The sequence below is a fragment of the Ammospiza caudacuta genome, chromosome 1, assembly GCF_027887145.1.
Source record: "Ammospiza caudacuta isolate bAmmCau1 chromosome 1, bAmmCau1.pri, whole genome shotgun sequence".
Classification (NCBI taxonomy): domain Eukaryota; kingdom Metazoa; phylum Chordata; class Aves; order Passeriformes; family Passerellidae; genus Ammospiza; species Ammospiza caudacuta.
Window position 1 is genome coordinate 69,400,825 of NC_080593.1, and position 22,011 is coordinate 69,422,835.

The 22,011-nt window shown below is 50.0% G+C and overlaps 1 protein-coding gene across 1 annotated transcript; it reads left to right on the forward strand.

Moving 5' to 3' along the window:
* The first annotated feature begins 1,918 nt into the window (after positions 1 to 1,918).
* Positions 1,919 to 9,542, forward strand: NRN1 (neuritin 1). The gene is given in 4 exon segments (XM_058810042.1): positions 1,919 to 2,316; positions 6,352 to 6,496; positions 9,094 to 9,259; positions 9,261 to 9,542. Coding segments are annotated over 4 exon segments (432 nt in total). The 5' UTR covers positions 1,919 to 2,261; the 3' UTR covers positions 9,327 to 9,542.
* Positions 9,543 to 22,011: the final 12,469 nt, after the last annotated feature.

Consider the following 22,011-nt stretch of genomic DNA (forward strand, 5'->3'; position numbering starts at 1 on the left):
CCATCTCTCTGGATAAAAGAACAGGGCTCCACATTTTGATAGCTGCTTCAATCTCTCTTATGTGTTATAAAATCCCTCATCACCACAGCAGCAAAGAGCTGAGTAAAAGTATTTTGCCTCAGCTTCATCTTAAACTCAAAACTTTTGCTACTTTGAAAGGAGAATTTTGTGCATAGTGCAGAGCTTAACCTTTGTCTCCTTGACATTGCCAATGTCTTCAGGAGGGTGTAAAGGACAACCCTACTCTGGGCTGCAGGTTCATGGTGGAGTGAATGGAAGGGCAAGCTGCCAGGGGACACAGCCCCTGGCCTGTGCCTTGCACTTCATTCACTGCCATGTGCCCACGTGCTGAGCTGGCTCTCAGAGCTGGCTGAAAATGAACTCTTTTTTTTTTTTTTTAATTCCTCAGATTAGTTTTCAGTCAGCTCTGTCCTCTAATTCTTCTTCTCTCTGTCCATAGTGGAAATCTATAAATAGGAAGAAAAGGTGGAACTAAAGGAAATTATGGGAAGGCACAGAGGTGGCAAGCCAGCGTTTTTCATCTGCAGGGCCCAGCTGATGGCTGGCATAGTTACCCAAAATTACCCTTGCCTTTGAGCTGGAGAAACAGAGCTTGGGGGCTCATGGTGGCTTTGAGGGGATGCCCATGCAGGCTGCCACTGCACACATTAGGGAGACCTAAGGAGGCAGTGGCACTCACCAGCACTATTTTGTGAATGGACTCTCAGCAAGGAAGCTTTCCCTCTTGCCCTCCAGTTTCTTTACTCTTAGCTGCACTGTCATTTAACCCCCTGCACTCCCTCTCCTTGCCGGCTGGCTGCATTTGCAGCCCATGGGAGTCGTGGGTACCCGGCCTGGCAGCTGCTGTCTCTCTGTCATTCAGGTCTGAATATTGGCACGAGTGGTTTGTAAAAGAGAGGGACCGACAGCTGGTGCAGGACCCTGCAGCAGAGCCGGCACGGTGGGACTGCAGGCTGGGGGAAACTGGGAGGAATGGGAGCCAACACTAATTTTCCCTCCCACGAGACCCCCTCTGGCTCCTGGGGTGGGTGATGAAGGTCAGGACTGAGCTGGGCAGGGGGAAAGCTGTGCACTGCCAGAGCCACGGGACACGGCTGCAGGGGTTTGTCTGATTACTTTGTCCTGGGAGAAGCCCGTGCTGGCACCTTGGGGTCCCTCTCGTGCTGCTGGAGGCGATGGCCGTGAGGACGGTCCCGGGAGGGTGCCCGGGTGCCGGAGTACCCCAGAGGGAGCCTTATCCCCGGCAGGGCTCACCGGAGCACGCAGCCCCACCACATCTGCAGCCCGTCCCCAGAGGATGGGGTGCCACGGCTGGGTGCCACGGTCCCCGCCGCGGGGCAGCCCCACCGCCATGCCCCGGGCCGTGCCACGCGTGTGACCCCGCTGGCCGCGCCACCCTGTGCGGTGTCACGGCCGGGCGGCCGCCGCCGGGATGGAGCACCGGCGAAAAGGCCGGGAGAGACCGGAGAGACCGGCCCCCCTCCTTCCCCGCTCCCCCCAGACCTCATCCCGAGGGTGACGTCATGGTGGGGGAGGGGCGGGCGGGGGGAGGGGACCCCGCCGTCCCTGTGCCCCTCACGCCGCGCAGCGCTGGGCCGGCCCGGCCAGCCCCGACGGGGCGGCCCCGGGGGCGGGGGGCTCTGCCGTGCTATCCCCACCCCCGGGGGCGGCTCCTCCGCCTGCGTGTCTGTGTGTCTGCCTGTGTGTCTGCGTCTGTGTGTCCCCTCCGCCTCCGCAGCGCTCCCGCCCCGGGGGGACGGTCCCGGCCGCCGCCCCCATCGCCGCCACACGGGGCCGGAGGAACGCGAGGAGCGGGGGGGGGGGGGGAATTTCTCGCCGATTTATGGGGCGGGGGGACACGGGGAGAGCGGGTAAATCCAGCCTGTGATGCCTATAAATGGCGCTCCTCTTCCAAGGTGCACATTTATAAAAAAAAAAAAAATAAGAAGGGGGGAAAAAAACCCGGCCGGTGTCATCCCCCCACGTCAGGGCCGGTGGTGGGCGTGAGGCTGTACTTCCTCCGCCCCCTCCTAATGGAGCGAACCATTCCCAGCCAGCCTTCCTCGCCCTCTCCCGCTGCCTCCCTCTTCCTCTCCTTCTCCTCTTGTCTCCCCCCCTTGTCTGCAAAGTCCTCCGCTGCTCGGAACTTGTTGGCAATGTCTATTTTTCAGCTTTCCCCCACGTTCTCCAAAGTAACTATTTAAAGATCTGCAGCCGCAAATGGTTTTACTAAATGTAGGATGGGACTTAAGTTGAACGGCAGTTATATTTCTCTGATCCTTGCTGTACAGATAGGTAAGTGGACTGCCAAATTCCGTGTCAAGTTGTGCGCGCCCCAGCCCGGCTGCTGCATGCGGGAATGCCGGGATAACCCCGCGGTGCGTGCGGGACCCGCTCCCCGCTCCCCGCGCTCCCTCCGCGGCCGCGGCAGCAGCTCCGCGTTCCGGCGCGCTGTCAGGGCAAGGGAGCCCGCAGGAAAGGGAGCCGCTGTCTGGTTTCTCGTAAACCACTTTTGGTTTTCGTTTTCCTAAAGCCGTGCATGCTCACTCATACTTCGCCTTTTATTTTCCCTCCGCCTCTTCTTCCTTCTTTTCCCTCCTTTTCTCTCGGTTGCGTTTGTATCTGGGTTTCGGATGTCCCCTTCGTTCCCTTCCTCTTACAGTTTGGTGACTCCGGTGCTAAGAAATTTTCCTCCTCTCCCCGAGGGACAGAGAAATTAGAACGGGCACAAAATGTCTTGCGAGAGATCTAGCTGGAAAGTTTTTTTGCAGAAAATCAGGGGGACAAGAGAAGGTCTCCCTTTGGGAGCCAGAACGTTTTCCCATTTGTAGAGCATCTTAAAACCAAAGAAAACCCATCACTAAATTAAAGGAAATAATCAACTCGAATGCAGTGATTAAACAAATAAAAATTACTTTCAAAAATCTCGGAGTCCCACCGCCCAGTCGTTAATTTTGTATTTGGAGAAGACCTGTCAAAAACCGAGCAGGTCCAAAAAAATTCTATATATGCTGTAACTTAAAATAGACCAGGTTTCTTTCCATGCCGGTGTGTATTTTGTGTGCTTGTTGCCGGTTTTGTTCAATATCTTGGGGTTTTCGCTGGTTGCTTTTGTTGGTTTGCTCTCGGCTTCATTTTATACGTTTCTTTATGAGATTTTTTTTAGTTACGGACATTAAACAATCTCCAAGTTAATGACCACCTTGGTCCTATCTAGGCAAATGCTAAAGATTACTACTGGATATGTAGATTCCCGAGCATGATCCAAAATAAGGTTCAAATGAAAGGGGGATTAAAGCACGTCTTTTATTATCTAGACTGTCAGGTGTGAAGAGCCCTTTGAAAATATTTTCCTGCAAAGGAATTCTGATACAATTAAAAAAAAAAAAAAAAAAAGCTCGGCATTGCTATTTAGAGATCCTTTTGATCGGTCACACTCCTCTCCAGAAAACCTCTGCAGAATTTTATAGGTAACAAAGAAACAAGAGGGAAAAAAATTTTAAAAGGGGGGGAGAATTAGAAAGGGAGGCAAAAAACCCCTTGAACACTTATTCATCTAATGGGGGGGGGGGGGGGGGAGAGAGAAGAAATAGTGCAGCGAAATTTTGACCTCTGGGAAATGTGGTTAAATGATGCAAACCCCTACATTCGTATTACAATTCCATTTTAAATAAGGCTGAACACTTCACAAGGCCAGTTTGTGTACTGTCACAGAAAGAAGGGGGAAGGTTTTATTTGGATGTTATCCTTAATTGCAATCCTTGCAATTTTTGTTTGTGTGTTCGTTCATTCATTTGGAGGAGGAGGAAGGTTTTCTTTCTGTTGTGTTTATTTGGTTCAGCCGAGGATGGATTTTATTTCAAATTTCAAAAGGCAGCTAGAGTCTCTGGGAAATGCCGTTCCCGGGCTGGCATCAGCATGAGCAGTGGTTTCGAAAGTTCCCCCCAAATGCTGCTGCACACCGTGGGGATGGTGGCGGTGCGGTGGCTTTGCGGTGCCCTGAAGGGGACAGCTTTGAAGCTCGTGGAGAGCTCCTCTCCTCTCTGCTCCTCCTTCGGTATTTAGGGTAACCTTCCCCCCACCTCCTCCGCACCTCCCCACCCCCGGAATCAGCTTCTGGTTGCCGGTGTGGGGTTTGCGAGGGGCCACTGGCTTTGCCCCGTCCCCGGTAAAGGCTCGAGTGAAATGGATGCTCGGCTCGTTCCCAAAATGTCTATGCACCGGGACTTAAAAAAAAAGGGGGGGGAGGGGGGCGGGCGGGGGGTGTGTGTGAGGATTTATTTATTTGTTTGTTTAGGATTTAAGCATAGGAGATTGGAGCTGTCCGAAATCCCTGACATTCTGGGAGATGACCGAGCGGGGGGCTGGGGTGGGCTGAGTCTCCGCGGAAGGAAGGGACAGGAGGGATAGACCAGCCGCAGGAGAACGGGGAGAATGGGGAATGTCTTTCGGGAGGGGGCCCGGTCCGTCACGGAGGGCTCCTGCGGTCCTGCTGCATTGCACATTGCTGCACACGCTGCTGTCTTTGCATGGGTGCGGGCTCTGGAAGGTCGTGGCAACGGCAAGGCACAAGCGACCTAGTTAAAGAAAAATCCCGTTGTCTTTGAACCAGACAGGAACCGTGTCTATCTGCTTTTGCTTTTTTCCTTTTTTCCTCCCTCCCTTCCTTTTTTTTTTTTTTTTTTTTTTTTTTTTTTTTTTTTTTTTTTTTTTTAATTTATTGGCGGGGTTTGGGGCGGCTTAGAGCCGGGGATACCCCGTGCGGAGGCAGCGGCACGGGCAGGCAGGGCCAGGCTGCCCCTCGGGGCGAGGGATGCTCGGCTCAGCGCTGGTCCCAAACGTGACCCCGCCACCCCCCCCGGCCCCAGCCTGGGGCAGGGCTCCTCTCCGAACCCCAGATTCTCAGCACAGCCCGACACTTTTTTGCAGAAATTCGTGACAACTCCCCCTCGGCTATAGCTGCTGGAGCGAGATGGCGCGGGTTTTATAGGACATGGTTTTACCCTCGGGATGGTCTTCGGTTCTTCTCTATTTGTTTGCCTGCCTTCTTTTTTTTTTTTTTTTTCTATTTTTTTCCCCCCCATCATAGCCAATGTCTGGAGCCTGCTGGGGGTTTGATGTGGCGGCTGGTGCTGGTGTGTGTGTGTGTGTGTGTGTGTGTGTAGAGGGGAGTGGCCACCTAGTCATGTTAGCGATGAATCAAACGGCAAGAGGAGGATTTGGGTTGAAACAGTCTCTTTTGGAGTCAGCCATTTAGCTTGTAACCCGCACCCGGCCAGGAAACACACGCACACACCCCTGGGGTGTCGCAGCCATTCCCTGAGGACGCGGCGCGGGCGGTGTGGGCGACAAGGGGCTCCTCCTCAAGGGACGGGGGAAGCCCTTCCCGCCCCCGCCGGCCGCAGCGACATTCCCGGGCCCAGGGACAGCGCGGCGTCCCCAGCTCCCGCCACGGGCAGCCAGCGCCTCGCCGTGCCCGGGTACCCCGTGGGCGGGATGCCGTGCGGGGACACGGGCCTGCCGCGGGTCCCATGTCCCGTGCCGTGCCATGCCGCGCCCTCTCGGGGCACGCAGGAGGAGCCCGTAACTCATTTTCCTCCCGCGTTTGCAGGCGGTTGTTCTTGTGTTGGTTGATATTGTGCTGAACAGAATGCCCTTGGCCAGAGCCGTCCTGGGGGTGCCTGGGCTGCCCGGCAGGTTTGGGGGAGCGGGGCTCACCCCGGCCCGGTCCCGCCCTGCGCCCCCAGCACAGGCACGGCCGGGTGGGCACCCCCGCAGCTCTCTCCGTGATGTCGCGGTCCCTTCTTTGAGTGTCTCCATCGAGCTCTTTCTAGTGATTTTTTTTATTATTACTATTTTTAATTTAAATTTTTTCCCGCTGCGCCTTGCACGGTGTTTGCCCAGCGACCTGGGCAATAGGGAGCGTGTGCGTGTGCGTGCGCCTGCGTTTGCAGGGAGAAACGCTCCTGCTGCTTCCAGGAGGAATTTTCTAACAAAGGATCAAGTCCGGGGAGAAGCAGGCAGCGCATCTTCACCTCCCCTCCTCCTCTCCCCTTAGAGAAAAAAATGGAGGGAAAAAATAGAAAAAAAAAAAAAAATGAAAGCATCGTCGCTAATCCACTGACACCGAACCCTCCTGTACTAAAAAAGCAAAGGGCGAGGAGCCCCCGGCTCACCTCCTCGAGGGGCCGATGGCGAGCCCGGCTCGGTCCCAGCGCCCTGCGCTGCCCCAGGTCGCGCTTTCGGCCGGGCTGGGGGCGGGCGGGGCGGAGGGGGCAGCGGCGAGCGGGGCTGGGGCGGCGGCGCTGACCTGTGCCCCTGCCCCCGCAGCGTACCTGGCGCAGGCGGTGAGAGCGGCGGGGCGGTGCGATGCGGTCTTTAGGGGCTTCTCGGATTGTTTGCTGCGGCTGGGCGATAACATGGCCAACTACCCGCAGGACCTGGACGACAAGAGAAATCTGCAAACGATCTGCGCGTAGGTCTTTCCTCTCTTCTTCGGGGCCGCGGGGGGGAATGGGGGTCACCCGAGGCTGGGCGAGGGGGGCGAGGCCGGATGGCGGCGGGAAGGAACACAAGAAACGCCGGGTTGCGCTTTGGGGTTGGAATCTCCGCTCCAGGGTCCCTCCAAGCTCACTGCCACGGGGACAGGCCGGGCTTGGGGAGCAGCGAAGTCTGGCGGCCTCCGTGAATCTCAGGTGTTTTATTTTCTGGTTTGTTTTCTTGGTTTTTTTGTTTGTTTGTTTGTTTGTTTTTTTCCTTTTCCCTACTTAGCTCCTCTTTCATGTTCTTTCCCTTCCCCCGATCTGCACTGGGGTGCTGACATTAGCTGCCCCGGCATCGTTATCCCTTTCCCTATTGCTGCCTGTGGGACACGCTCACCGCTGCCCACCCTGGCGCTGGGGGGGCGGCTCCTCGGAAAACAAAACGTAATTAAAAAGAGAAGAGCCCTGTCACGATATGAATCGCCCAGCGGCAGACAGGCGGCCGTCCCAGCGCCAGCTCTCTTCTGCCACCTCCATGGCCCCGGGAAAACCCATTTGCTCCCAGAAGGGACAAGAAGGAAAGGGCAACGATAAAGGGGAGTAAAAGAATAATAGTAATAATAGTCGTAACAATGATAAAAGCAATAACAACAACAACAGCAACATTAAGAGGAGAAAAAGAGCTCGCCTCGCAAAATCGCGTCCCGCACAGGGAGGAGAACGCGAGCATTTTCAATATGTCTGGGAGGAAAAAACCGCCACAAAACAACAACACAAAAAACCCCAAACCCAAACCACACGTACAAAAAAAAAAAAAAAAAAAAAAAAAAAAAAAGAGCGGTTGCAGCACAGGGTGTTTTCCCCGCTTCTCGGTGCAAAATCCCCCCGTTAAAAAAAAAAAAAAAAAAAAAAAAAAAAAAAAAAAAACAAACAAACAAAAACAAAAAAGGAAAAAAGGAAATCTTTAGAAACGAGATAGTATCTGTAGACGTAAATAAGTTTGGAATAGTTTTGGGTTTTTATTTCGCTCCGCAAAAATCAGGAAACAAAAGACATGAAGTAGGAAGGTGAGAAGGAAAGGAAAGGAAAGGAAAGGAAAGGAAAGGAAAGGAAAGGAAAGGAAAGGAAAGGAAAGGAAAGGAAAGGAAAGGAAAGGAAAGGAAAGGAAAGGAAAGGAAAGGAAAGGAAAGGAAAGGAAAGGAAAGGAAAGGAAAGGAAAGGAAAGGAAAGGAAAGGAAAGGAAAGGAAAGGAAAGGAAAGGAAAGGAAGAAATAAGTGTGAAGAGACTCTGCAACACTCTTGTCTCCCTACCTAGATATTTCTGAGTCAAACCCCTAAAAAGGCTGGCACCTCTCTGTAAATGCTGGGCTGCGGTTTACTTAGTGTCCTGCAACAGAAATAAATACACGGGGGCAGCAGCGCCCTGATTTGATATCTTGTGCCCTCGAGTGCCAGACCAGATGTGATCCTGATCTCTAAAAATAACTATTTTCCAAGAAAGACCCTTTTCCCGACCACCTCCCACCATCCGATTGCCTTCGCCCTGTGCTGGGATGTGTATTGAAAGAAGATGGTGAAAGATTTAATTTTCCTTTGGGAGATGCAATTACAGCAGAAATACTGCAGGAGAGGCACACTCTCAGACTCTGGCTTCTCAGTATCTCATTATTTATTACAAATGTAGCAAACATTGGTAGTCTACAACCAGCTTAGAGTGCTCATAAATTAGAGGCAGCAGGACTACTTTGGAGGGAAAAAAAAAAAAGGAAAAGGAAGAAAATCAAGACCCAGTTTCGCAGACGCCTGCCTTGAGGCGTGGGGGAAATAGAAGGCGGATTTGGGGTGATTTTCGATAACTCAGACGTGGAGAGAGAAGGTCCTCCAGTACCGTCCATGAGACGGCGGGTGCCTGACCGGGGACAAACGCCGGTCCAGTCCCCGAGAAGAAAGAATTAAAAAAAAAAAAAAAAAAAAAAAAAAAAGGAAAATTTGTGCGAATAGCTGGAAATTATCCTAGGAAACGGAATCTCTTCCCTGCCTATAGACCCCTGGCTAAGGATCAGGGGTCGCTCCCGCTGCCCTGCTGAGGGTGCGAGGCGCTCAGAAGCGGAAGATGTTCCCTCCTCCTTCTCCTACCCTTCCTGCTTCTCCTTCTCTTCCCCCTTGAGCTTTTCCCGCAGTAAGGGCCTTTCCCCGCCCCGGGGAACCCCTCCCGAGGGTTTCTGCCCGCCGCTCCCCAAAGGTCCCTTTCCCACCCCCTCTGCCCAGCCCGCTGCCAGCGGTGAGGAGGAGCCCGCGGGTCCCTGGGCCGGCCCTGGCAGCGGGGGGGACATGTCCCCTCCTCCCGCCAGGCAGGGTCCCCTCCGCCGGGGGCTCGGCAACCCCGAAGGGCTGGCGCCGAGGGCGGGGTTGGGATGGAGGGACCCCGAATCCCGATCCAGCGGCTCCTCCCCGCCGGCCCGGCCTCCCTGGCAGGCATGCCCGGCTGGGGCGGCACGGCAGGAGGGGGCGGCGGGCCCGAGGGGCGGCCCCCGCCCCGGGAAAGTGGGTGCCTGCCTCTTCTGACGCCGGCTGCTCTCCCTCCCTGCAGGTACTGGGATGATTTCCACGCCTGCACCCTCACAGCGCTCACCGATTGCCAGGAAGGAGCGACAGACCTCTGGGAGAAATTGAGACGGGAATCCAAAAACCTCGATTTCCAAGGCAGCTTATTCGAACTGTGCGGAGGCGGCAGCGGCGCGGCGCCGTCCCTGCTGCGGCCGGGCCCTGCCCCTGCTGCTGGCGGCTCTGTGGGCCGCCCTAGTGACCTGGCTGCCTTTCTAGGGGCGAGGAGCACACTCACACCCACACCCTCTCCATGTGCTGGATCTATAGAGGAAGTGTCCATCCGTTGCTTTGGGGACGTTGTGCTTTTCTGTGGTTGATGATGATGATGATGATGGTGGTGGTGGTGGCTGATGATGGTGAAACACCCATGTAGGACTGTGGAAGCGTTCTCCCTTTTTTTTTTTTTCCTCCTTTTTTTTTTTTTTTTGTGTTTTATTTGCCGAATCTTACCAAACAGGCAGCGGCGCGCAGCCCAAATCGGACCTCAGCTTTACTATCGCTTCGAATCAAAAATAGAGAAAAAAATATAAAGAAACTAACTCGAGCCCTCGTTGTGCAAACGCAATCTCAGGAACGGCTCTGGGCCACCCACTGCTAAGGCTGTAGCCGGCCGGGCACCTCCCGGCGAGCCACGGGCTCCGCTAAAAATGCGGCAGTGTGCGAGGCGAGAACAAAAACCGCAGACAGGAAAAGGCACTGGCGAGAAATCCAAGGTAGATGTCCACGTGTGAAGCATATGGTGAATAATTCACAATCTCTCATCTTTCCTCCACAGTCGCTTGTTGTTTTTTTTGGTCATTCCACTGGGAAAAAAAAATTTAAAAATATATAAAAAAGAACATTTTTTCCTCAAGGGGAAAAGAGAGCGAGAGAGGGAGAGAAAGAGAGGGAAACGAACAGCTAAGGAAGGAAGGAAGGAGCAAGAGAAAGAAAGACGTATCTAAATGCCCGGAGGAATGAAGGAATGCTGCTAACATCTCTGAGAGTTTATCTTTACTTGCTGTTCGAAGGCATCTTTCCGAATTCACTGCCTTTAATTTTTTCCTCCTCTTTGTTTTAGATGTTACACATAACAGTAAAATACCTGAATATCCAACCGTAGAGATCACAAAAAGGGGGCTTAAATGTAAACCTAAAGGAAAAAAAATAACAACAGCAAAATGATTTTGAAAAAAAAAAAAGAGCCTTGATTTTAAAAGAGAAGAAAAATGTAATTTAAACAAAAGTTTATTATAAAGTCAATTCAGCAAAAAATAACAAAAAAAGATTTGCTACAAAGTATAGACAGAAGTATAAAATAAAAATTATTGTTTGAAATGAGGGTGTCGTCCTTTTTATAAAATATACCTAGAGTATCTTGGAAAGGACAGGGCTTTTAAGGCAAGGAAGTCTAAATCTTGAACCCATCCCTTGACGAGCACGGCAATTTCAGTTCAAACAAGGACAGGGCGCCTCAATCGCTTAGTCGAAGCCTTTCTCTCTCTCTCTTTTTTGTTTTGGTTTGTTTTTTCTCTCTCTTTTTATTTCCCCCTTTCTTTTGCTCCTTATAAATACTCTGTAAACCCTCCCACCCTCCTCCTCCTCCTCCTGTCCCGAAGTCGGAGGCGCAGCAGCCGCAGCCGCGCGTTCCGGGGGCGGCGGGGGCGCGCATCTCCCGCGGGCGCGGAGCGCTGCCAGCCCCGGCCCGGGGAGCGAAGGCAGCGCCGCCACGGAGGGGGAGGAGGAGGAGGAGGAGGAGGAGGAGGAGGAGGAGGCTGCGGAGCCGGGGCCAGAGGAGCCCTTTCATAATTAATAAGGCAGCTCAGCCGAAGGAGCAAGGGGAAGGGGGGACGGGGTATTGATTTCGCAGCAGAAGCTGCTCTAACCTCGGCTATTTATAGACGCCTGATGCCTTTATAAAAAAATACACATCGAATAGTGAACACGTCCTTTTTGCTTATGAGAGGAGAGCCCAGCTGGCGATCGGGGGTGGGTGGGCGAGTGGGCGATGGGGAGGTAGGGACCACGAGTTGGTGCGAGGTGATTTATTCCGCCGGGAACCGTCGCCCGCGCGATCGCTCTCCTTTGCCAATGTGTAGGGTGGCAGAGTCTCTCCTTCGCCCTCTCTCCCTGCTCCCTCCTTTCCCAAGGTCCGCAATGTAATGTGTAAGCAATAGCAAATGTAACAGTTCATAAATCAAACAGTGGGTCGCAAGCCAATCTGCATTTCCCAAACGGATTGAATCCCAGCAACGAATGTGCTCGGGAACTGGAGCCAGGCGCCTTTACCACTGGAAGCAATGTTGATTTTTTAATGATAAAATACATTATGCGTGTGTTGGGGGGGCTTTGCAGAGCCCAGCCTCGCTTCGGCAGACACAGGTCTGCTTCAATTTCGTTTTACTTTGGCCTCCCTCTAGATTCAATCCCCACCACCACCAAAGAAAAAGGAAAACCCTGGAGAGCAGAGCTTTGTTTAAATGGTTCGGGTTATTTTCCCTCCCCACAGAGGATCTAGACCTAAATTGATTTTTCTGTGCACATCTCTGTATTCATGAGGTCAGGCGCTGCTGTTACGGTTTCCTATGGCACGCAATGCCAGATGCCGAGGAGAGAGGGGAGAGCAAGCCCTTGCTGGGGTGCCGGGGGCTCCGCAGCTTGCTGTGTGTCCCGGCTGGGTCCCGGCTGGCGGCGGGCAGCGCTCCCCGCTCGGCCCCGGGGTGCCCGGGCTCCGCTCCCGGCCTGCGGCACCCCCGGCCCGGCCCCGGGGCGCTCCCGCCGCCTCCCCGGCCGCCCGACGGGGCCCGTCCGTCGCAGGACGATGGAAGGCAGCCTACCAGCTTCCCCTCACCCCACGGAAGAAAGCTGAAACGCCCTAATAAGGGGGCGATTTCCAGCTCATTAGCGGACTCGAGTTATCTTCGTGTGAAGTTCAATTACTAATGAATAATCTCTCCGTAATTAGCACATCCCCCCATTAACCCTCCGTCGAGGGGAATAATAAACGGCGGCAAAGCAGTGAAAAAGAGCGGAGCGGGTGGGGAGGGTGCCCGGTGGTCGCTCCGGGCCCCTTTCCTCCCTTCCGTCTCCTCCTGTTTGGGGCAAATAATTGTCGGGCGCTCACCCCCGGGGCACAGGCCTGCCGGGCTAGCCGGGATGCGCCGGCCTGCACTGCGGCCCGGGATTCCCGCACAGGCGGCAGGGAGGGCAGCAAAGCCCGGCCCCGCCGGCTCAGCTCCCCCGGACACGCTGGCGAGCCCGCTGCTCCGTGCCTTTTTTCGGGGAGCACGAGCAACCAACAAACTCCCCCTTCCCTCCCGCCCCTCCATTTTATAAGAGCCCCACAATGCGCCGGGCATTGTTTGCTCCCTTTTCTGCTCCTTTCAAGGGCCATTTCTGAGCGCCGTGGTTGATTTTACGTATTTAATTTTCTCCGCCGCAGGGATGGATGGTTGCTCTGCCTTGCCATGTTGTGTGGGCCAGGAAACGCGAGCCCTCCGCCAAGTCCCAGAAAAGGACTGAGTGTACTGGCTTTGCCTCCCGCCGCCTTGCACCTGTAGGGTTTGTAGAGGCTGCGGAAAGGCTGCGCTGCCGCTTGCCAGGCCGGTCCCGCTGCCCCAGGCAGCGAGAGCTGGAAGAGGCTCAAGCCTCGAACATCCCTTCCTAACTCCCGTGAGATGGTGAACTGGAGAGGGGGAAAACGCAACAGAAGGGAGTTTAAACCTTGACAGTGACCATAGTAAAATTATCTCTCCCGCTTAAAAGAAAATGCTCACACACGGATGCATAAAGGAAAAAAAAAAAAAAAAAACCAACAAAACAAAACAAAACATAAATGTAGATCAACAGGGAAAAAACCCGCAGCTGAAACAAAAGGCAAGTCAGTGCATTTCTAGCTGGCTGGATAATCAGGAAGAGTTGCAGCCATTGCGGCTCTGCCTGCCCTAATTCCTATTCCCAGCTCCGACTGAGCAACCGCAGCCCCGCAGTCCCCGGAGGGCTGCACAGCGCTGGCTCCTTCCTCCCCGGCAGCGCTGGATGCACCCGGCTTGGCCTGCGGCTGCTCTCCTGCCGCCTGCCTGCCTCTCCTGCTGCCTCCCTGCTCTCCTGCCGCCTCCCTGCCTCTCCCCGTTAGCAGCCGGGCCGAGCCCTGCAGGGAGAGCGGCATCTCGGCCCGGCCCGGGCTGCCCTCCGACACGGCGAGACCCCGCCGGCGCTGCGCTGAGCTGGTGCGGGTCGATTATTTTTGCTGTAAGGGGAGAGAAAAAAAAGGAAGAAAAAAAAAAAAAAGAGACCTTTTCCCATCTGTTCAAAAGCTGTAACAGGGACCCGGAGTGGGCCTGTGCTGGGAGCAAAAGCTTGAGCCAGGACACACAAAAGTGAGGAAAAATCTGAGTGGTAGTGAGAGCAAACTGGTTGGTGCTTGTGGAGGGAGCAGGGAGGCATGGTATGAAATAAGGTGGAGTATCCATTTCTGACAGGACCTTTTGGTGCCTGTGTCTACATCTCAGAGGAAGCAGCCAGTTACTGTTGGTCCTTGGCTCATTTGCACAGTCTAGGGATGAATGGATCTGTGGCTCTTCCAGCCCTCTTCCTCTCCAGGGTCCCTTTAAAATTTGTGCAGTTGCTGTCCTACCCAGTGAAACCCACTAAGTTCTGTGAGAAGGGCTGACAACCTAAGGAGAGAGAGAACAGCTCAGCCTTTCTATTCACCAAACAGATTCATTAATGATTAGTGCCATTAGGTGGACTACAGTAGTGCCTGAGGGCCCCAATTAAAGGAAAAGTGAGCTTGTTAAATCCAGAAAGCCAGATTCTCCCTCTGATACTCCTGCCTGATGCAGAGGTGGTGCCTCCAGGGCGGGCAGCAGGAATAGCCCTGGCTTTCTGTGTGAGCAGCCTCTGTGCTTCCACCCTCCCTCCTCCACCGCTTCCCTCTGCCCTGCCTGAGCTGCAGATCCTGCTCGAAGGGTGCTGCAGAGCAAGGCTGTTGCAGGAGTTGGCTGGCAGGACTTGCAGGAGGAGGTGTCAAATCAGCTTATTCTTCTGAGCCACTTCATTCTTCATCAAGAGTGGGTTTGGGTGGGCTTTTTTTGGTTTAGGTCTTGGGGTTTTTTTGGGCAGGGTTGAGAGCAGGCAAAGTGGTGGGGATTGCAGAGGAGTCTGTTATGAAATCAGATGCGATTTTAGATGTCTGAAAGAGTTTCTTTAGGCTAAAGGCAGCTGAAGATCAATTGCACTGTTGGCAAATGTGCTTCCAGCTGGTTGGAGCTTCTCTTGAGGGAGAGTTTCAACCCAGGGCCCGTTGCAATGGTAGTGCAGGAAAGGGCTTTCCTTTGCTTTGGGCTAAGGACCTTCTGCTGCCCAGTTCTACCAGTGAGAAGAGAAACTGGACATGATGTGGGAGAGGCACCACAGCACTGTTACTGGTGAGTTACTGGCTGTTCCTTTCACCCCAAATCCCCATGATGGGTCTGTGTTTGAAGATTTTGCTCAAAGCCCTATGCTCCTGAACTATGGGCTGCTAACAAATGGGCAGACTGTACTGGCACAGATTTTTCCTTTCAGGAAGTACTGAAGAAATAGGTTTAAATGGATCAAATTCTCAGAAACCCAGCCTGCGGCTTGTGCCTTAGCTTTTTAGGCTGTACTGTTTGTTTTATTTTGTTTCTTTGTTTGCTTATCTCCAAAGCTGATATGAAGATGGAAACAGCCTCCTGAAGGTCAAGGTGAGACTGACCAACACCCGATTGCTGGTACTCACCAGCAGTAATAAATCCCTGATCACAGGTGCTGGAAGTCTCTTCAGAGAAACAACATTGCTGCAGGGGACCAGCAACTAGTCCTGACCTTCTTTACACAGCCATTCTCTGGGAAATGTATCCCCTGAAGTCAATGTGGATTCTGCCTAGGTAAGGATTTTGAACGCTCAGTTTTACCTTATGTTATCCCAATATGAACTCCAGGCTCATGCCACCAAAGTACAAAGAGCTTTGTGTGTGCATTGTGCTTTGCACTTTCACATTTCTTGTCCAGGATATCAATTTATTAAGTACTGTGAAAAACTTACTAGATTTCTCAAGCATCAGAGATCAAATCTGCAGAGCAGCTTTTTTTTGCCAGGAAGCAGCCTCAAGAGTGGATGGGCAGTGCATCCTTTAATACCACTTTAATACCACCAATTTCTTTAACACTTTGGAAACTACCGGGTATTCAAACTGATGCTCCCCAAGGCAGCAAATGAAAACCTCAGAACCTCAGTCAACCAAAGTAAAAACCAAGTAACCAACCAAAAAAACCATTAGTAACCACAAGAAAGAAACAATCACTGATAGCGATAGGAGTTGTTTTATCAGATTTATCCCCTTAAAACACCTATTTTCCTGCAGTGGCTGTCAGTTAGTTTCCTTCAGATACAGCTATGCACATGGTGTAATTCTGCCAAATGCACCTCTTCAAGAGTCAAACCATGTGTCTAGTATAGTCTCTCTTAGTCAGGACTTCTAATAGTAGCACTTCTGACCATTGTAGTACCTTAAGTGCAAGAAGTTTTGCAGTAAATGGTCAGTTTGGTATTTATGCTTATTTTAATGTATTTTATTTTGACTGGGTATTGTAAGAGGTTTTATCCCTTCCTCTGTTCCCCTGGGGCACTTTCAATTTTCCAGTCCTCTGGCACGAGCTGCCTTTTGCAAAGGAATGATTCCTGTAAAGGCGCTGCCTCATTTTGTTTCCCATATTCTAACAAATCCTTAAATTATGTTGTCAGATGAAAAATACAGAACAGATTTTGTTAGCATGGAACATTGGTCACATTAGTTTCACAATGCCTCATTGAAGAATCCAATATGTCAGAAAATTGTCCTAAGCTTTGCTGTTTATTGAGGCTTAATAGATGCCCTTGTCCCTTTTACTAGAGCCATGATGCAATACTTGTTTTTTTTCTGTTGCCAAGACATTTCACTTGGTCTCCTTCACCCTTACTCCTAGTGCCCATTAAATGGGAGCAGCACTTTCAGATCTTTGAGATTTATGGGAAATGCTACATGAGGAGACAGGCTTTATTAATTGTAAAAATTTTATTTTATCTTCTAGCTTTCATCAGAAGAAAAACGCCTGGATTGAAATGACAGCAACAAATAATAGGTAAAGGATGCTCCCATGTCGCTTCACAGGTCTGTTATGTAACAGAAAACATCCAGCCCTGGGTGCAGGAGAGTTGTGGCTCCCGTCCCTCTCTGAAGAAACCTCATCTTACAGAAGGTTGTAGCAGCCCAGCCTCACGCAGGTGCTGTGCTGCAGCATTCCAGGCTGTGAATTTCAGCCTGTGCCCTTGGCTGGACTGTCCAGGGCAGGTTGCAATATCTGTCTTGCTTGCAAAATCCCAGTCTGTTTTCAGCATTGTCACTCACTGCTCACAAGCCCCCTGTTTTGCTGTGCACCAGAAGTTCATTTAATTACCTTCCCTCCATTTTCTTTAGGTGCTGGTGATTTGCACTCTCTCCACCTAAATCAGATATCTGGCACATCAATACTTAGAAGGCTTAGGAGAAGAAGAAAACATCAATATTTCACTGAACACAAAAAGTTGCACAACTCCCCACTTTTTATTTTAATGTCAGCTGTGGTTAGTGGGTCATATTTCTTTTTTTCTGTAAGACAAGTGATTTCCACTTCTCTTTGAATCCCACCTGTGCAAATAGCTTGTTTTTCTCCCTAGCAAGTGTTAACAAGGAACTGTGAGGGTTTTGTTCAGGCTCAGTAGTCAGGCAGTCCTGGGGCGTCTGACTTCTAGGAAAAGCCACAGCAGGAACAAATGAGAGCCAGCCCACGCACCAGGCACAGCTCACAGCTTTTGCTGGTCCTCAGCTGTATGTTCCAGCTCACACTCGTGGTAAATGGATCTCTGTTAGCAACTGCAATGCCGACCAGCGCCGGGAGCACAGATCTGGACGAGCTGGGTGCTTCATCATGGAGCTGCCCTTAGAAATCATGGCCCATTATGAGGCAGCTTCACCCTCCTGAGCAGAGCCCACAGCCATTCAGGACTTGCTCTGCTCACTTTAGTCCGTGCAATTTCATCCTTTGTGTGAGCCAGATGATGCAAATGGGGGCACCGGAGTCACAGGGAAGTCGAGTTCCACGCGAGGAGTGGCATGAGAAGGAGCAGCAATTAGCTCGGATTTCACTCTGCCAGCCTGTCATTTCTGCACTCTCCCCTGCTGCTCTGCAACTGGAAGCCTTGTGCTCTAGAAGAAGGGGAGAAGAACATTTTGCTCATGCTCATATTAATCAAGTCATCGTGTGAGCTGCTGAGTCTGTGAAATTGTATCTCCCATGGAGTTCGGTGGTAATGACTGTCTTCGATGTGGACTCTCTGGTGTCTAATAATACTAATAGTAATATTTCTGCAGTGGATGCACTCCCAGCATTTCTTCTCCTCTGCCTGCCTACTTCTACAGCACTTGTAGGCAGCTCAAACCTTTGAGACTTCTATCCCCTGTCAAGTTTGATCAAACCCAGTTCACAGGCTTAAAAATTATTTAGGAGGGACCGACTGGCGCTTGCACAGACAGTGTGATCTCATAGGCTTCCTTTCCTTGGGAAACTAGGCTACCAACCTAGCAACGGGATGAAAAAATAAGCCATCCTGCTAGCAAAGAGGACCTAAACACCAGGAGGAAAGAGGGGAGGTGGGAGAGGAAAGTGAAGGTGTTTTGAAGGGAAAAATATTGCTGCCTTGTGGCTGCAGAGCTCTCACACACATAAAGGGCCAGCCTTGGGGAGACATGCCGGAGAAATTATTCTCCAGGAGATGGAAAGTTCTCTCATGAAAATTGGTGAGGGAAAGAAATGACCTGGATTCATCTCACCACCTGGCACGCTGAATGGATATCTCTATGGTAAGGATTGTCTCTGGTGACACTCGTTCCTCCCTGTGGACTAGAGGAAGACACAGACACAATTAGCATGCAACCTGTATGCCTGCAGCATCTAAAGCGAGGTGTGTCCTGTCCCAAAGGGAATTCTCTTCTTCCCACTCTCTCCTTCAGACCAAAGTTTTCCATGGTGCTGCTGCAGGGTTTGTTACTTCATGTACTACATTTGTATTTTAGAAAAGCTGCTGTGTGTCTTAATAGCTGCAGATGTATGCATGGTTTTACTGGGCATTTATTATCACTTATCCTCTTTGCACTGAAACCTTTCCTGTCCTTGTATCTTATGGAATAAAATTCTTTAAGTGAGCTTTAATGGTTCTATGGTTCTACTTTACAAATTAGGGAGCTGTCATCCCACTTCTATTTGCTATCATACATTGTTTGAGGCTGTCAGAAGTGTTATAGTGCATACCCACATAAATTGATATTTATTTTCAGTAATTATAATGTCACTAATTGTGTTTTTGCACCTGATGCAATTACTTGCATTCATCTATTGAGCTCTTCTTTGTTCTTTCTAAATTTAGGCGTTCCCTTATTCTTTAATCTTCCCTGCCTATGGTAGATCATACAAACAATGAAACTTGGAAATAAAAGCTCAGACCTTCCCATCAATTTCTATGTGCCAGATGAATGGGATAGTTTGGAGCCCTGTGTGTACATGGAGGGCAGGATATGCTCAAAATCCCACTGACTATTTTAATGTAATTTTTATGAGGCTTAGAGGGGGTCTGGTTATCCAAATACTGCACAGTGCAATTGTTTGTACTGGCCTACTCCTAAAAGTTTTCTAAGTTTTAGGGGCCTTTTTGCTTGTAGCCTTTCACTTAAAATTACTCCAGGGCTGCTGAGGCAGTCCCTTTCATCTGGCCCTTTCACCAGCACTCTTTTCCTCACAGCCTTCCAGGGGTGAACTTTTTATGCCATATTCCCTGGGAAAAGGCTTCCTATACCTCAGCCATCCTCCTGTGCTCTTCTCCTCTACCTTTTCATCACGTTGCTGTCAAGTTATAATTCATATCATTCAGCACTCAAGTTCCCACACTCCTTCCACTTGGTGCCTTCTAGATCCATGAGTACATATTACATATGAAGAGTTTATAGTAGTAATTTTAATATAAGTGATGCCTGATTGAAAATTCATACAAGACGTATCAACCAATTAGCGTGCAACATTCAAAATTGTACTTAATCCTACTTAATCAAGCATAATCCAGCCAGTGCCAGCATTGCCATCAGACAAAGATGGAAGGCAACTTGAGCAGGCTTTACTAAAGGGTGTAATTTTACTGGGGGATTGGTTTTGATAGGATAGTGATCCCCTGCTGCACTGGAGCAGACACCAGGAGAGGATGGCCCCCTGAAGACTCCCAGCTGCATCCTGTCTACAATTTTCCTATTAACCTTGAACTTGGTGTATGCCACCAGCTACAAAATCAGTGAATTAAGCATGTGCTTAGTGTCAACCTGCTTCAACATCCTCTGTGTTAAAGTGCAAAAAAAAAAAAATTAAAAAAATCTGGGCTTCGGAATTCCTGCTGCATCCCAGCAGAGTTTGAGGATAGTGTTCCCTCTTTTTAAGGATACCTAAGACTCATTGGCCTCTGGATTATAGTCCACATAGAAACTTCTTTTGGTTCTATTAAAAAAAAAAATCCTTTAGTGGACAGTGCATCTTTATTATTATTGCCACATGTCAATGTTATTGCCATTCATTATTTCACTTTAGGAGTGGCTTTTATTATTTTAGCTTGAAAACTGTTCCCAACTGTCTTAAATTAAACCAACATAAATTTAATTTAACCTGAAGGGAATAGTTACCTCCCAGACAGCTGCTGTCTCTCTGCCACTGGAAGTGTGTGGTGCTGCAGGATTTTACATCCTATGACACAACCAAGGCTGCTTTTGGGGTTGAGTGCCCATGTGATAATAAGCACTGACTTTACTCAGTTTTTTGAGTTTAACTCATCTTCAGAAACCAGCCCTTTGAGTGAGTGACCAAATTCACCACTTGGTGCAAATGTGTGGCCTCTACAGATCATGTCCGAACAGGGGGCTGAGCTGGGCACCCAGAGGGCAATGAGGTACCAGGGCAGCAGATATGTGTTATGCACACTGCTGCTTGTACAGGTATTTAAATAAACTTTTATGTTTCAGCTTCTTTGGAGCAAAGATCAAGAGGTCTGCAGAGGTGCTCTTTAGGGAAAAAATGCCTATAACAACATGAAAAAGTGATTTGTGCTGAGGTTTCTGGGGAACTCAACCTTAACAATAAGGTGAGTCACCTGAAGGAGGACCTACAGACCTCAAAACAAATATATCCGAACAAAACCTTGTTGCTAACAAATATTTCCTGATGATGTTCATCATCAGAAATTACATGGATCACACATGGACATCATGATCTCTTGTGGGTCTCTCCAAGCCTTTTCCACAGCTTTCTATGTGATAAATGAACATCGTTAGGAAATACTTGTTCTTTCGAAATATTTTCTCTCTGCAGAACGCGATATTTTGGTTAAATAACCAGTATTATTTGGTCATCAGTCACTACCACTACTGAATTAATGAAAATCTTTGCTGACCAGCTTTTCTGAAGATGTACTAGGGCGAAGACCTGCTAGCAAACTCATGAGGTTGCTCTGGCACAGGAAGCTCAGTGTATGTTGCTTTGGGATCAGGGTGAGAGAAGTTCCAAGACATGGAGCTGTGTTGGACATCTGCACTTGGGCTGCTAAATAAGTCCTGTCAGTCAGATCCATTGTGTCTTCAACTGGCTGCTCTTCTCTTCCAGGTCTTTCCTGCAGCACACCTTTCCTCAGCAGCTTTACCAACCATGTTCCCCTCACCAACCATAAATGAGACCTGCAGATGTCAAACCCTCTAATGGAGAGAGTGCCTCTTGTGTCTCCAGTGTCCTGAAGAGCTGATGGACACCCAGCAAAAGAAGCAGATTATAAGGCAGTGGAGCTTTACTGTTTTTACACCATGACAAGGAAACTTTTTTATCTCAAGTTACTTACATAACCTGCCTCAGAAGATAAAGGTGTAGGAGGAAACACTGTCAGGAGGTAAAGGTTTACCCTGGATATTTATATTCAGTGACAGGAAAGATGCTTGGTGACATGCAGATGTTTGTCCCACTTTTTTTTTTTTGTATAAACAGTACCTGGTTTTAACATGTGAATTTAGCACCTTGTTTGGAGGAGCTGGGGCTGCATGGACTCTGCATTTGGCACTGAGGAAAGAAAATCCTTGGGGGCTGTGGAGCCCTGAGACAGAGCTTTAAATATGTATTTAAAGGTCAGACAGCAGCTTTGGCAAGTAATTTTTGCTTTTTTTTTTTCTCTGACATATTCCTAAAATGGGCTTAGACTCTGGATGCACCTGTTAAAGAGAATAGTAGAAACCAAATCTTTTATGATCATAAAAGTGGAGCTTCAAGTCTCATGTTTTTGGAGAAATATAGCTCTGGAAAATGAGTTTAGAGCAAAAGAATACACTGACTGCAGCTGGGAGTATTGCACTTGGTAATGTAGAACCTGTCTGAGGAATAGACAGAATATATTTCATGTATTATTTGCTAGGTCAGTGAAACTCCAAATACAAATGAAACCTTCAGAAAGTTTCCTTGGTTTGTGGCACTGGTGGAAATCCTGAGTGCTTGTGGACTTGATTTTCAGAAGTTTCAGATCCTCTCAGTTCCCAGAATTATTACAACTGTGGTGCTTCAAGTTTAAGCTCAGCATGAATTAGGGATTTCAACATGATAATGAAATATTTTGTTCTTAACCTGGAGTACAGACATGGGTTAACTGTAGCTTTGAGTTCCATGTGTTAACTGCCTCAGGGTTGGATTGATAGGAAGGTCATTTTTGAAAGAAAACAAAAACTAATGGTTGTGTAGAAAAGTGTGAATATAGACCATTTTTAGTGTTTTATGATGTATCCCATCACCTATACCTGTCCTCTCTCAAAGGCAG